This window comes from Sinocyclocheilus rhinocerous, unplaced genomic scaffold (genome assembly GCF_001515625.1).
Source record: "Sinocyclocheilus rhinocerous isolate Xijiao unplaced genomic scaffold, SAMN03320098_v1.1 scaffold889, whole genome shotgun sequence".
Lineage (NCBI taxonomy): Eukaryota > Metazoa > Chordata > Actinopteri > Cypriniformes > Cyprinidae > Sinocyclocheilus > Sinocyclocheilus rhinocerous.
The window spans coordinates 2070144-2083244 of NW_015638024.1; the positions used below are offsets into that span (position 1 = coordinate 2070144).

General features: G+C 36.5%; 1 protein-coding gene across 1 annotated transcript in view; it reads left to right on the forward strand.

Moving 5' to 3' along the window:
• The window catches only part of LOC107749453 (kazrin-like), a 146848-nt gene that overhangs the window by 126921 nt on the left and 6826 nt on the right, over positions 1-13101 (forward strand). The window contains exons 5-10 of the mRNA XM_016564616.1: positions 3477-3668; positions 6167-6303; positions 7292-7462; positions 8796-8976; positions 9057-9190; positions 10439-10565. Of these exons, the coding sequence (XP_016420102.1) occupies positions 3477-3668; positions 6167-6303; positions 7292-7462; positions 8796-8976; positions 9057-9190; positions 10439-10565 (942 nt within the window). The remainder of the gene's footprint in view (positions 1-3476; positions 3669-6166; positions 6304-7291; positions 7463-8795; positions 8977-9056; positions 9191-10438; positions 10566-13101) is intronic.

The following is a 13101-nucleotide window of genomic DNA, read 5'->3' on the forward strand; positions in this document are numbered from 1 at the left end:
TTCAACTTGGTTCTGACTAAAGCAGAATAATTATAAGACTGGCATTTGGATGCCGGTTAATACTTGGAATGATAATTTATTTATTTTATTACACAAATACTCTCTGAAATACTTGATTCTGATTGATCAATTCAGCAGTCAGATATTTCCTAATATTCTTTATCATTCATGTCAGCGTAATCACATACATGTGATTTTATGTCTTGTATCACATCATGGACTCACTCCCTTTTTTTATTTCATATGGATGCCATTTTGTGTCTTAGACTTCAGTATTAATATTACTGTATTGTTGCAGCGTTTGCCTTGTTGGTAGGTTGATTGTTTTGTATATTTATAATGGACTTTTTTATTAGCGGCAGTGTTATTTCAGTATTATTTATATACTATTATAATTTTTATAATATTTTGAATTATCTATTTTTTTTTCAGTTTTCATGTTCTTTTTAGTAAATGTATGTGCTTTTGTAATTTTATTAGCTTTTATTTCTATATAACTTTAGTTTTTATTTCAGTTTTGGTAATTTTAGCACTTAAAACTTAATAATTTTTAATTATAAAACTTAGTAATTTCACTTAGTAGCCAAGACAACATTTCTCATTTTCATTTACATTTTTAAGTTTAAGTTTTTCATGTAATATTTATTTTTTATTTTGGCTTTATTTAAATTACCAAAAACAAAACACTTGTTGATATACTGGTACAATTCTAAAATAATTTCACTCAAACCAGTATTTGGGTCATCGCACACAGGTTTTATTGAGTGGTATTGTTTGTTTTGCGTGTAATGTACCTGTATTTCCCTTTGCAAATGTCCATTCCTGGGCAAAATATGCAGTTTTCCCAGATAGCATAGTAGCATAGTAAATGGCAAACACTGATTTTGCCTTTTAATTTTGAATTTTGTACAACAATGATGCAACCATTGACTTCTTTCTGAACCTCTTTTATTTCCTCAAGAAGTGTTGTGGTCTGCTGGTTTGTATCTTGGGAATACTCAGAATAAATAAAACTGAACTAAATTGTTTGTGTATTTCAATAGAGATCAGGGTTGATTCAATCAATGGCTAGTATGTTGTTTGTTGACCTTTTTTTTATCCTATGATTTTTGAATTTTCAGAGCTTGATGCTGGTGTGTGTTTGCTGCAAAATTTGTGGTTTAACATGAAGGATCTTGCATGCTCTGTATAATTTTATGATTCTTTGCATTTTTAGCCCAAGAGTTTGGCACAAACCAGCAGAACTGCTGCTTGAACGCAGAAGCTACATAGTTCTCATACAAATACTGGTAGTAAGCCAAAGCTCTGTGTATGTGCTGGAGCTCAAAGCAGGACAACAGCCGGACCCACTGCCCCAAATAAGTCTCCGCCGAGTTAAACAAATGAATAAGTGGCTTTGGTCTCCAACGCAACAGCGTGAAAGATGACACTTTCCAGGAAACGGAGCTTCTTGTGCCATGTTGAAACCCGGTTGCTTGCCTCTCCCTGCTAGTGGGCGCAGACACTGACCAATGGGCTGTCCCTGTCTCTGTCTTATCAGTGGCGCTGCAGACGCTCACCTTGTCAGCAGCGGGCTGAAGAAATGCCTCGAGCACCTCATGCTATCTCCATACGCGGCCGGCCCACTCTCTGTCTCGCATGTTCACGGCTTAAGAGCGGGATCACTTTCAAACATCCACTATCGAACTGCGACATTAGCTGGTTGAAGTGATTTAATTGTCAGTTTTATCTGGAAGTGCTCTCATCGAGTGTTCTCATGTCACATTAAAGTGGAGGTGAGGTACCAGTGGTTACTGCACTCACACAGTGTCAGCTGGCACATGTGCCCTGAGATTAAATACAGCTTCCAAAACAATTACATCTTTGATTAATAAACTGCTCTATTACAGTAGATAAAAAATATATACACAAAATTAAAATATATAAGGGCTGTTGATTTTACACATTAAGTTGGCGTGATTAATTATGGAAATAACATGTTAAATTTATTAATGCATTTAACGCACCACAAGAGTTATTAAGTGTATAATACGTTTTTAAAAATCATTTCATATTTCAAAAAACAGTCATTCCTATTGATTAACCTAATTTATGCAATACTCAATCAAAAGTTTGTAATTAAAATGTTTTAATTAATTTTTTTTTTAATGTATTTTCAATGCTTATATATACATATATATAATACAGTACATTATTAGTTTGTGTGTGTGTGAGTGTATATATATATATATAAAACATTACTTTTTTATCAGAAAAAAACATGTATATTATGTTGGGATTTGAGCAGAGGAATAAAACATCTTAAATGTATATAATTAACTGCTACTTTGTTCAGAAGTGTTTTTTTTTTGTCATGTTTATGCACCCAGGACTGCAACTGCCACTCAAAAACAGAAAGAAAAAAAAACTACAAAACCATCAAATGCCTGGCAAGATGTATTTTACATGACCATGTTGCACTCCAAGCAAAATACCTCATTAATTGTATCGATTGCCCTTCATAAGTGCTGCAGATTTATTTTATCCCAGCTGGGCCTTTATTGTCCAGGCTGCAGCGTGGATGCATTATAGTTTACAGTTAATTGAATTCTATTACTTGATAAGCTCCCTGGTTTCCCTTGAAAAAGATTGATGTCACAGCTGTTGCCTGGTAATGCAGAGTACATTGAGCGAAGGCCTCCGTTTAATTTATTCACTTACTGAGCGTATCAGTAGACGCAGAGCACACCTGACTGGCAGCTCAGCTAATTCGGCTTGCTTTCGGGACTCGATGATGTTCTGTGAATTTCCGGCACATTAGAGGGACAAGACTTCAAATGAAATGTTGACAACAGAAAGTCGCCACATGAGCTTTTGAAAGTCCTTCAATCAGCTTTGCTCTGGTTTATAGGCACTCTCTGTGTGGGGTTGAGATATGGGCTGTTTTTTTCCCCTTCATTCAAAGCAAAGCAAGCACCACTCTTCCGCTCATTAAAAGAGGCTCTGGAACATTTTTGTCCTCTCAGCCTCCCGTCTCTCAATGCCTAAACAGTTTTGCTTGTGTATTTGTTGATACATTGCCAATTACTGCTGTTTTGCTTTAAGTGGGCCTGTGTCCCGCTCTTGTTGCCGTGGTTTCACACTCATTCCTAATGTGTCTGTTCTCTAACTCCCTTGACTCTATGAAAGAGCCTTAAAAAAATGGCATAGAAATTGTCTCGCACCCCCTCCAGATCTGAATGCTGCTTCTTTATTATGTGATCTGCTTCTCTGTGATTAAAAAGAGATGAAAGATAGCATTGTTTAAGAGTGAGAAATAAAAAATGAAGTATCTTAACAGCCACTCTTTGTTTTTCATAATTATGCTGTTTCCTCTTAGCCTGCTGGCCACATGGAAAATAAAAAAATAATATGTAGCATCAAAACAGAGGACTTGCTGAGAGCTACTTGTTACTAAGTGATTTCTTTATCTCCGTCTCTCTGGATTTCTCCCATAGTGTTGCTGAGGGAGGAGGTGGCTCAGTTGCAGGAAGAGGTGTACCTCCTCAGGCAGATGAAGGACATGTTGAGTAAAGACCTGGAGGACTCGCACGGCGGCTGCTCGGCCGACACGCTCTCCGCCGCCGAGCTCAAGGTGCAGCTGGGGGAGAAGGAGCAGGAGCTGGAACGTGCCAAGGAGGCCTTACAAGGTCCGAACCCCAATCACAAAGCCAATATTGCAGGATTACCAGAGAAATCCCCCCTGTGTGCTGTGCAAGCGCTTCACCCTCCCTAGACACATCAATACCGCTTGAGTTTTTAATGTGTGTGTGTGTGTGTGTGTGTGTGTACAGGTATATATGGTTTATGAGGACACAAATGTATATAATGACATGGGTACTACAACGTAAACATGGTTTATGAGGACACTTCCTGTGTCCCCGTAAAACAAAAGGCTTAAAAAACATACAAAACGGTGTTTTATGAAATTCAAAAATTGCCAGCAGTTTCCTGTGAGGGGTAGGTTTAGGTGTAGGGTTGGTGTAGGGCAATAAAAAATACAGTCTGTACAGTATAAAAACCATTATGCCTATGGAGAGTCCCCGTTAACCACAAATACAAGTGTGCGCGCTTATAGCTTATCTTGTCTGCTATCTGTCGTGTAATGCTCTTTTAGTGTATTTGAGAGACTTGTATAAACAGAGGACCCAAGCACTAGGAGAAAGAGTTGAGTTTTGATACATAACGTCATTCGTTCAAAAGTGTGTCTTATCAATACGTTCCTGCAGTGTGAGCTGGAGGTGCTTCAGGATGAAGTGTGAAGGGAGGGTTTTTCAAATGTTATGACAGCGATAAACTCAAGTGCTGACGTATAAAAGTGTCAGAGCACATATTTTGTTTTAGTTGTAAAGTGATGATCAATTTAAATGCACTGCTGTTCAAAAGTTTGGAGACAGCACTTTTTTTTAAAGAAATTAATCCTTTTTTTCAGCAAGGATGCATTAAGCTGATCAAAAGAAAATATTTATATATAATGCTGTTATTCAGCATATTAGAATGATTTCTGAAGAACTGTTGAAATTCAGCAAGGATAAAGCGTTATAAAATGAATACAGCTCGCATAGCACAAATAATTTACTCATTGGAAATGTTATTGATGAAGTTCATATTAAAATCTTAGTTTTTTTAATCTCAGACTTCTGGTATCATGACCATTCTAAGCGCAGTTTAAGACATTGTTGAAATCTTCTGAATCACTTAAGGAAACGCACATGAGATGACACCCTAGACGTCCTAGGAATCGAGATAACTTGCATTTTTCTCAAGAGAACAATCTGAGAAGAAAGACAATACGCAAAGGTCTACATTTGCTCTCAATTTAATCTCTTTTTGTGAAATGTTTGCTTGAAAAGTGTGTTTGTGCTGTCTTCAAAATAAGTCATTTGGTTTAATATTTTATTATCTAATGAATTGACATTCTTATATTTATTAAATGTGAAATGTTTTTAAATAGATAAACGGATAAGTCAGTCAGTCAGTTAAGTCTCGAGGCTAAACAGCAGCTGTCAATATCTACAGCAAACCATGACATCATATTTCAGTCTGTACATGTCTCAGACACGACAGCGTTGAGCAACGTATCCAAATCACATTAAAATATTATCTAATGGTTTTTGAACACTTTTTAAAGAGATCTACTGTGTGTTGAACACCCTGTACTATAGATTTGACACACTTTACACTAGGTCAACTGTGTTACTTGACACTTAGTCATTCAGTTTGTAATGTAACACCTGTAGTACCTAAACAAGAATTGAAGCAACCTGCCAGTCCATTATAAATATTCTACACAAGACAGGCTGCGTCAAGCACAGTTTTCAGCAAACTAAACCGGATTTGGGTCTTTTTGGCCCTTTTGGAGAAAAGAAAGATGGGTTAGAGAGGGAGAAGTGATGGGTGGTGGGGTGCACGTGTGCTCATGAATGTCGACAGCTCTCAAAAGATAGTGGAAAAACGGGTTTGACTGTGGAATGGGGAGCCTCCTTTAGTTTGAGGGGGAAAGAGACAATTGTCTCAAGTAAAATAAATGATTTACTTTTTACAAGCTGCAAGAGAGCAGACCAGAGCACGCTTTAGGTTGTTGTAAATGAAATGGTAATAAAAGATATTGAATTTTGTTATGCCTCATGCTTCCTCTCAAATTAAACCCTTAAAATTGAATGCATTTGTGTTTACTGTTAATTATGTTGTAACAAAGAACACAAATGTCTCTTTTCCGCGTGGGATGTTTATAGTGGAGCATGCTGCCCCCTTGAGGCTGTTTTGAGCGGTGCACTGCGACACACAGTTCTTTATTTACGCTAATGATAATAACAATAAAACATAAGACTTAAATCCAACAATAAAGAGTGCCTAACAGGACACTAGATTTTAAGTTTAAGATTATTTATTTTGTACGCACACAGGGTAGTCCGTCACTTTGTATATCCACAACTCTTATCTGACAGATGGGGTCAGGGCACAAACCACAGAAGCGTGTCATTCAAGGGCACAAAGCCTGTATTTTTGTTGCAGCCACACTGCAAAAACAATGAAATATGAATGTTATGATCTAGGACACACTCAGATAGTTATATACTTATAAGATGTGCTAAAAGTCAATATTATTACTGCATTCATGAATATGATTGTGTATGTTTGTGTGTAGCTATGAAGGGTGATCGGAAGCGGTTGAAGGCAGAAAAGGCTGACCTGGTGAACCAGATGCAGCAGCTGTACACCACACTGGAGAGCCGAGAAGAGCAGCTCCGAGACTTCATCAGAAACTATGACCAGCACAGAAAGGTGACGTGCATTACCTGTGCATGAAATCCACCACTGACACTTCAGTTTGGTTAATATACGCTTAATGTGTGTCTTCTGACATAATCTTTCAAAAATGAAATTTGTCAATCTAACATTAAACCTATTGTGCTATAATAATATTTAATCTTTTTCTTTTTGCTCAGGGTTACACTAAATAATTGTAGATGTACAAAGAACGATTAATTTACCACTGACTAATATGATTTTTTGTCAGGAGTGTCACTCTTTACAAGTAACGATAAAAGTAATGATTTGATCTTGATTGAGGAAGCCCAGGGAAGAACTTAAGTATTTTTCATCAAATTATTTTAGCGTTTTTATATTGTGGTAACACCACAGACATGGAAAGTAGTATTTTTATTATTATTATTTTATGTAAATTGTTAAATATAATTATATATTTTTTGTATCTTTTTATTTGTCAAAGATACTATTTATCATATATCTTTGCTTGTATTATTTATTTTTATTGCTTTTATTACTTTTTTAACTTAAGATTAGTGATTTTTCTGATTTTTCTTTTTGTGTGTGTGTGTGTGTGTGTGTGATATTTTATATGTTATGTATTTATTTATCTATTTTGCTTTTATTATATTTTTTAACTGGAAAAATGTCTGCAAGTGAATCAGTGGCATACATGATTGCTCTAATACTTTCTAAATATTAATTATATCATTTACAGTGCTATTCCAGTTAAATGCTTTTTAAACATATATTTTCTATAGCAGTTGTGAACATTGCAGTTTGACTTTATCTAGAAGTAAGTGACAACATTTGCCACAATAAGCAATAAATTCAACAGTATACATTTAGTTGTATGTGCAAGATATAGGTAAACAACATTAGGGATTGATACAGTCAACAATATGTTGACAGATCCACTTACAAACGGATCTACAGTTTCTTGAGCATGTATGAATGTTGAACATGTATAACCAACTGACGCTGACCGTGTGTTGTCCTACAGGAGAGCGAGGACGCGGTAAAGGCTCTGGCTAAAGAGAAGGACATGCTGGAGAGAGAGAAATGGGACCTGCGCCGGCAGACCAAAGAGGCCACAGAACAAGCCAGTGTCCTGCGCTCCCAGATAGACATGAAGGAGAACAGAGTCAAAGAGCTGGAGGCAGAGCTCACCATGGTGAGATAGCATCTCTCTTCATCTCTCTCTCTCTCTCTCTCTCTCTCGCAGACGTACACTTCCACTTCCCACAAAGCCATAAACACATACACCTCTTATCTAGTCTTAACTCTGAGGCTCTCAAATTAAGTCTCAGTGGCTCAGACTGCAGATATATCAGACTCAAAATTCATCAGTTAAGATCCATTGATGGATCATGGATCCCCAACTACATTATGCAATTTTGCATTTGCTGGATTGGCAGTATGATGTGTAAACAAGCGTATGGAATCATGCAGTCACACAAAAGTCCCCATGAAGAGGCACATGGCTGTCAACAGTGCAGTAATAGCATCATTACTCACTTCTGCCTAATCTGTTGTGCTCGTGTGCCCCACCAGTACACACACACTCTATCTCAAGCGTACTAATGAATTCACTCCCACTGAGAGTTTGAAATCTGCTGTTTTTCACCCCAAGCGATCTGAGGGGTTAGATGTTTTATAAGCTTAAACATCAAGATACTGAGAGATGGTAAAAAATGTCAACTTTATTGATTTCATTTAGTCCACATTGAAAAACTTCTTTTTTGTTCCAAGTTAAACCTGGACATAATCATAAAGCTTTTCTTTTGTTATAATATTACATTATTATAATATAATATAATATAATATTATTATACATTTACATTTAGCAGATGCTTTTATCCTAAGTGACTTACAAATGAGGACAATAGAAGCAATCAAACCAACAAAAGTAGGTAGAATAGAAATAGAATAGATAGTGCTAGTGTTAGAGGGTCAAATTTTTTATATATATATAATAAATAAAACAAGTAGATAGAATATAAATATAATAGTGAAATATAATACAGTGTATAGTGAAATATAATAGAGTGTTGTTTTTACTGTATTTAAAAAATACAGTAAAAACACTAATGTTGTGAAATATTAGTAACATTTTAAATAACTGTTCTCTATTTGAATTTTAAAATGTAATTTAATTCTATGATGGCAAAGTGATGACAATTTTCAGCAGTCATTACTCCAGTCTTCAGTGTCACAAGATAATATGTTGAAAACAATGTTGAAAACAGTTTTGCTGCTTAATATTTTTGTGAAATTTTTTTTTTTTTTTCAGGATTCTTTGACAAATTTAAAATATAATTTTATATTTTAGAATATAATAGAAACTTTACTGTCATGTCCTCATCTTTATTACATTTAAAATTCAGCATTTTATTTCAACTTGTAGCCTCAGAATTTTAGAGCCAACTTTATAAAGGTTCTTGTGATTGTAACTGAAATATGGAGCATTTCTGTGTGTGTGTGTGTGTGTTGTTTTTGTACCCCAGGCAAAGCAGTCTCTGGCCACTCTCACTAAAGACGTGCCAAAGCGTCACTCTCTGGCGATGCCATCGGAGCCGGTGGTGAACGGCAGTCAGGAGTGGGTGATGCAAGCAGACCTTCCCCTCACTGCGGCAATCAGACAAAGTCAACAGACCCTGTACCATTCGCACCCCGCGGACAGGCAAGGTACAGGCCTACACAACCACATGCTCAGATACACCAAATGTCTTTTAGCCCACTCACACACCAGTCTCCTGCCACCACAGCTGCTTTGAGGATCAGCCCCTGTCACTCCCGCCAGCCCTCCATCATCTCCGACGCCTCAGCTGCCGACGGCGACCGCTCTTCCACCCCGAGCGACATCAACTCGCCCCGCCACAGGACTCACTCCCTCTGCAATGTAAGAGCTGCCTGGCACCCCCGACCAAGTAATCAGCCTTCCCAACTTGTTTTTATCTCCACCTTCACTCTTCTCAAATATTAAGTCCCTGTGCTGCTCATTAGCATGGCTTCAGGGGCCCAGTTTGTCTTGATGGTAGTTAATTCAGATAAATCAAAAGATACAATTTGTACCTGGGAGAATTAGCTGTGCTTCACAAGACTGAACCGAATACATTTTACACATTTGGCTTGTAGAAGCCAATGTTAATTAAGTATTATTTGTATACTATTATAGTATTTATACAAATTTCAAATTAGCTTTTATTTTTATGTTTATTTATATATTATATTTTCAATTTTCATTGAGATTTTAGTCATTTCTATTCTTTTTTTATATATTTTCTATTTAGGTTTAATAATCAGTTAGTAGCCAGAACAACATTTCTGATTAAGTGTTTTAAGTTTAACTTTTAATCCAATAATTATATATTTTTTTACTTATTTTTAATAGCTTTAATTTTTAATTTTTTTAATAGGTTTTATACCAAAATGTTTTAATACTAAATCTTACATTATGAGGCACAAGGGGCTTTGCTATATTGTAAATGTAGTCATGGCTAAAGCACAACTTAAAGTGGATTGGTAGGTTTTAGTTATCAAACATCATCAAGGACCCACTATCCATTTTATGATAGTAAATATGGGATTTTCATATGTGTTAGAAGAGAAAAACATCTTAAAATGCCTATGCTGGATTGCAGGTCTTAAGTGGTCTTCCAGACTGGTTGTTGTGGTCTGATTACTGGTTTTAGAGGGATTTTAGGTACTTTTCAGCAGCTCTGGCAGGAAGACCAGCTTAAACCAGCCAGGACCAGCAAACTAACTGATTGCGTCAGCTAGTGGCATCTTGTTAACATCCCTGAGCAGCTTTTATTTTAATCTTAAATTTAGCATTTTTGGATCAAATCATACAAAACAACGGCTTATGCTAACCAAAAGTGTGATTGGAAAACTGTAGTATGTATCATGTTGTTAAATGTTTGTGAGTATACAATCTCACAATCCAGGATGAGAGAATGCAAATAAACCCAATTTGGAGCATGTGGACCCCTGAAACGGTGCTGATGAGAGAGGGCAGACATTCCTGAGATTCCTGATGAAACCACATGACTGACCTGCCCCCATATGTCCACCATTACTTTTCTATTCTCTCTTCTCCTTCCTCTCTCGCTGTCTCTTTTTCGGCCTTTTCTTGTTCTTGCTTCAGTCCATGGAGGACCTCGAGGACCAGAAGCGTAAGAAGAAGAAAGAGAAGATAAGTCTCGGCTCACTTTCTCGAGTGTTTGCCCGGGGAAAATCTCAACGCAAGTCCTTGGATCCGGGCCTGTTTGATGGTACTTCCACCCCTGATTACTATATAGAGGAGGATGCTGACTGGTGATAGTGCTATTGTGTGAGCGTTTAGATGTGTGTATGCGGAACGTACACCTGGATTTGTATGAGTTAATGTGTGTGTGTGCGAGTGTGCGTAAGCGTTTGTGTGTGCCTTCAAATGTATTCCCCGTGAAAAATACAGGAAAGAGGAAGAACTGCTGCCTCCTTGAAATGTACATAATGACACTTAAAAACATCTATGTAAATGAAATATATATTTATATATGTATGCATATGTACATATGTTTACATTCATATAAATATATACATGGGATCATTTGCGTCTGAATATGTTTATGCTGTTATTATGCTTTATTTGTGGTAATATATGTCTCTTTTTTTTATAAACTGGAAACTTGAATTACTGCTGAGCATTTGTAAATAGCAACTCTTGTGCACCTTGTATTTGCTGATGTCTTCATGTGGAATGCTTCTTTTTCATGACTGCTTTTACCATGAACCCAGAGCTCCAGGCTGTCTTCATAGCATGAGGTCCATCTGAAAGATTTAAAGGTGCACTCAGTCATTTTTCCCTCATTGAAACATTTTAAATAAAGAGATGAGAGAAAAATATTAACATGATATGATCACATGAGATGCGAGCCTAATAAAAGCTGTTTAATTGTGCATGGAGCAGGTCACCGCATGGGGGCCAGCTAATATTACTCATTTTATTTAGGTAATCTACCTATTATCAGACACTTAAATCTTTTCTGGCTGAAAATGGCATTTCTACATGTCATCTGTTAACTTTGTGTGACGCTGCATCCACACCACTACAGGACAGCCAATGCAACGTAAACAAAAAATGACTGAGTGCACTTTTAATGTTTAAATTTACAATCTACTCAGTTACATCCATAGGATGGTTTTCTAAATGTTTGCCTTAGCTGTTCATCTCAGTAATCTAATCACTGAGGAACATCTGCATAAAGGTGGGGTCACATTTATCAAAATTTGGCGAGATTTCACAGGCAAAAAGAGTTCCAAAGGCCATCGTCAATAGTGTAGTGATTCATGAAGCACAGCTCACACGCAAGTCACTTTCAAACCAGGCAGCTTTCTTTTGGTAAACGTGTTAAATTTGCGTGATCAGCTTTTGCCCTCACGTGAAACTCCTGATCACACGATTCCTATTGAAATGACTGGATCTCACCTGTGAAATTGCATCAAGCAATGTTAAATATGATCGCACCTTAACAGGTGAATTTTGTGTGTTTACCTCAGAGTTACACTCAGACAGCTGCCAAACCAGGATAATGATCATTTGAAAGCGAATATTTTATTATGTATTATGTCTTCTTGCAAGACTGCACCAAGGATCTTTTTAATCTTGACAAATGTGAAATGAAACCCTCCCAAAATCTATACTTTATCGTCTGGAAAGACTGCATAAATTATATTTTAGGCAGTTTAGTTCCATTATGACGACAGATTACAAAAGGATGGAGTAATTCAGTTAGAATTGGACTGAAGTTACAGTATGTCTCAGACAGGCCTTGTCCGAATCGTTTTTGCGTGGTCCGATGTGACTGCCCCTTTTTGTTAAAAGACATGTAGCATTATTTATTAGACTGTTTCTATTTTAAAAGCCACATATTTTATAACCTGTGAGGAGTTATGCTAGATTTTGAAGTGATATCGGGGAAGTTTGTTTCCACATAAATTATTTACACACAAATCTGGACTATACTTAAACTAAGGTGCTGACCTTACACCAGTAAAGTGCCAAAGGGTTATAGTGCAGCTTGCAGTACAAAAGAAAATACATAGGAATATTTTTTTTTTTTTGCTCTCTCAAGTGTGCAAATAGAATGCAAACTGAAGAACTCATAACACCCTGCTTCCATAACATTATTTTCCATTAATGTTAAACCCAATGATGTCATGACTATTGTCTTGCTGACATATCACATATTTCTTTCCGTTTCAAGCTTTCCTTTGCATCTCGGTGGCACTGATTTTTATTTTTTATTTTCTTTATTTTGATCTTTTAAATTAAAATGAACTTCATTTCTCATGTCATTCTAATGAGTTTATGTTGTAAGGTTTGTAAAGTAGATTATGTCAGATATAAGATTAAATTTATTAAAGACCTTTATTTAAAGATTAGAAAAGAGGTCATTTCAATGAAACCAGACTATCTTTGAATTTACAGACAGACTTGTTGAGGAGGTTTTAACATTCTGGAGATTTAAAGAGGAAAAAAACTATTAAAATAAAACTTATTTTAAAATAAAAACACATAACCCAACATTCATGTGCCTTTCTTCTTGACCCTGTGTGTGTGTGTGTGTTTGTATGCGAGTTGTTTCCTCTTAACCCTCCTGTTCATGGGTTGCCGTGGTTTGGGGTGACCCCACTCTACTCTCCGTTTGTAATTACCCACCATCTGTGTTAACACGTGTCCTAACATCGTCTTACCTCAGTGGATGAGAATGCCCCAAACTCACTACATTCATAACTCATATGAATATGTCAACTGGAACAAGTCTA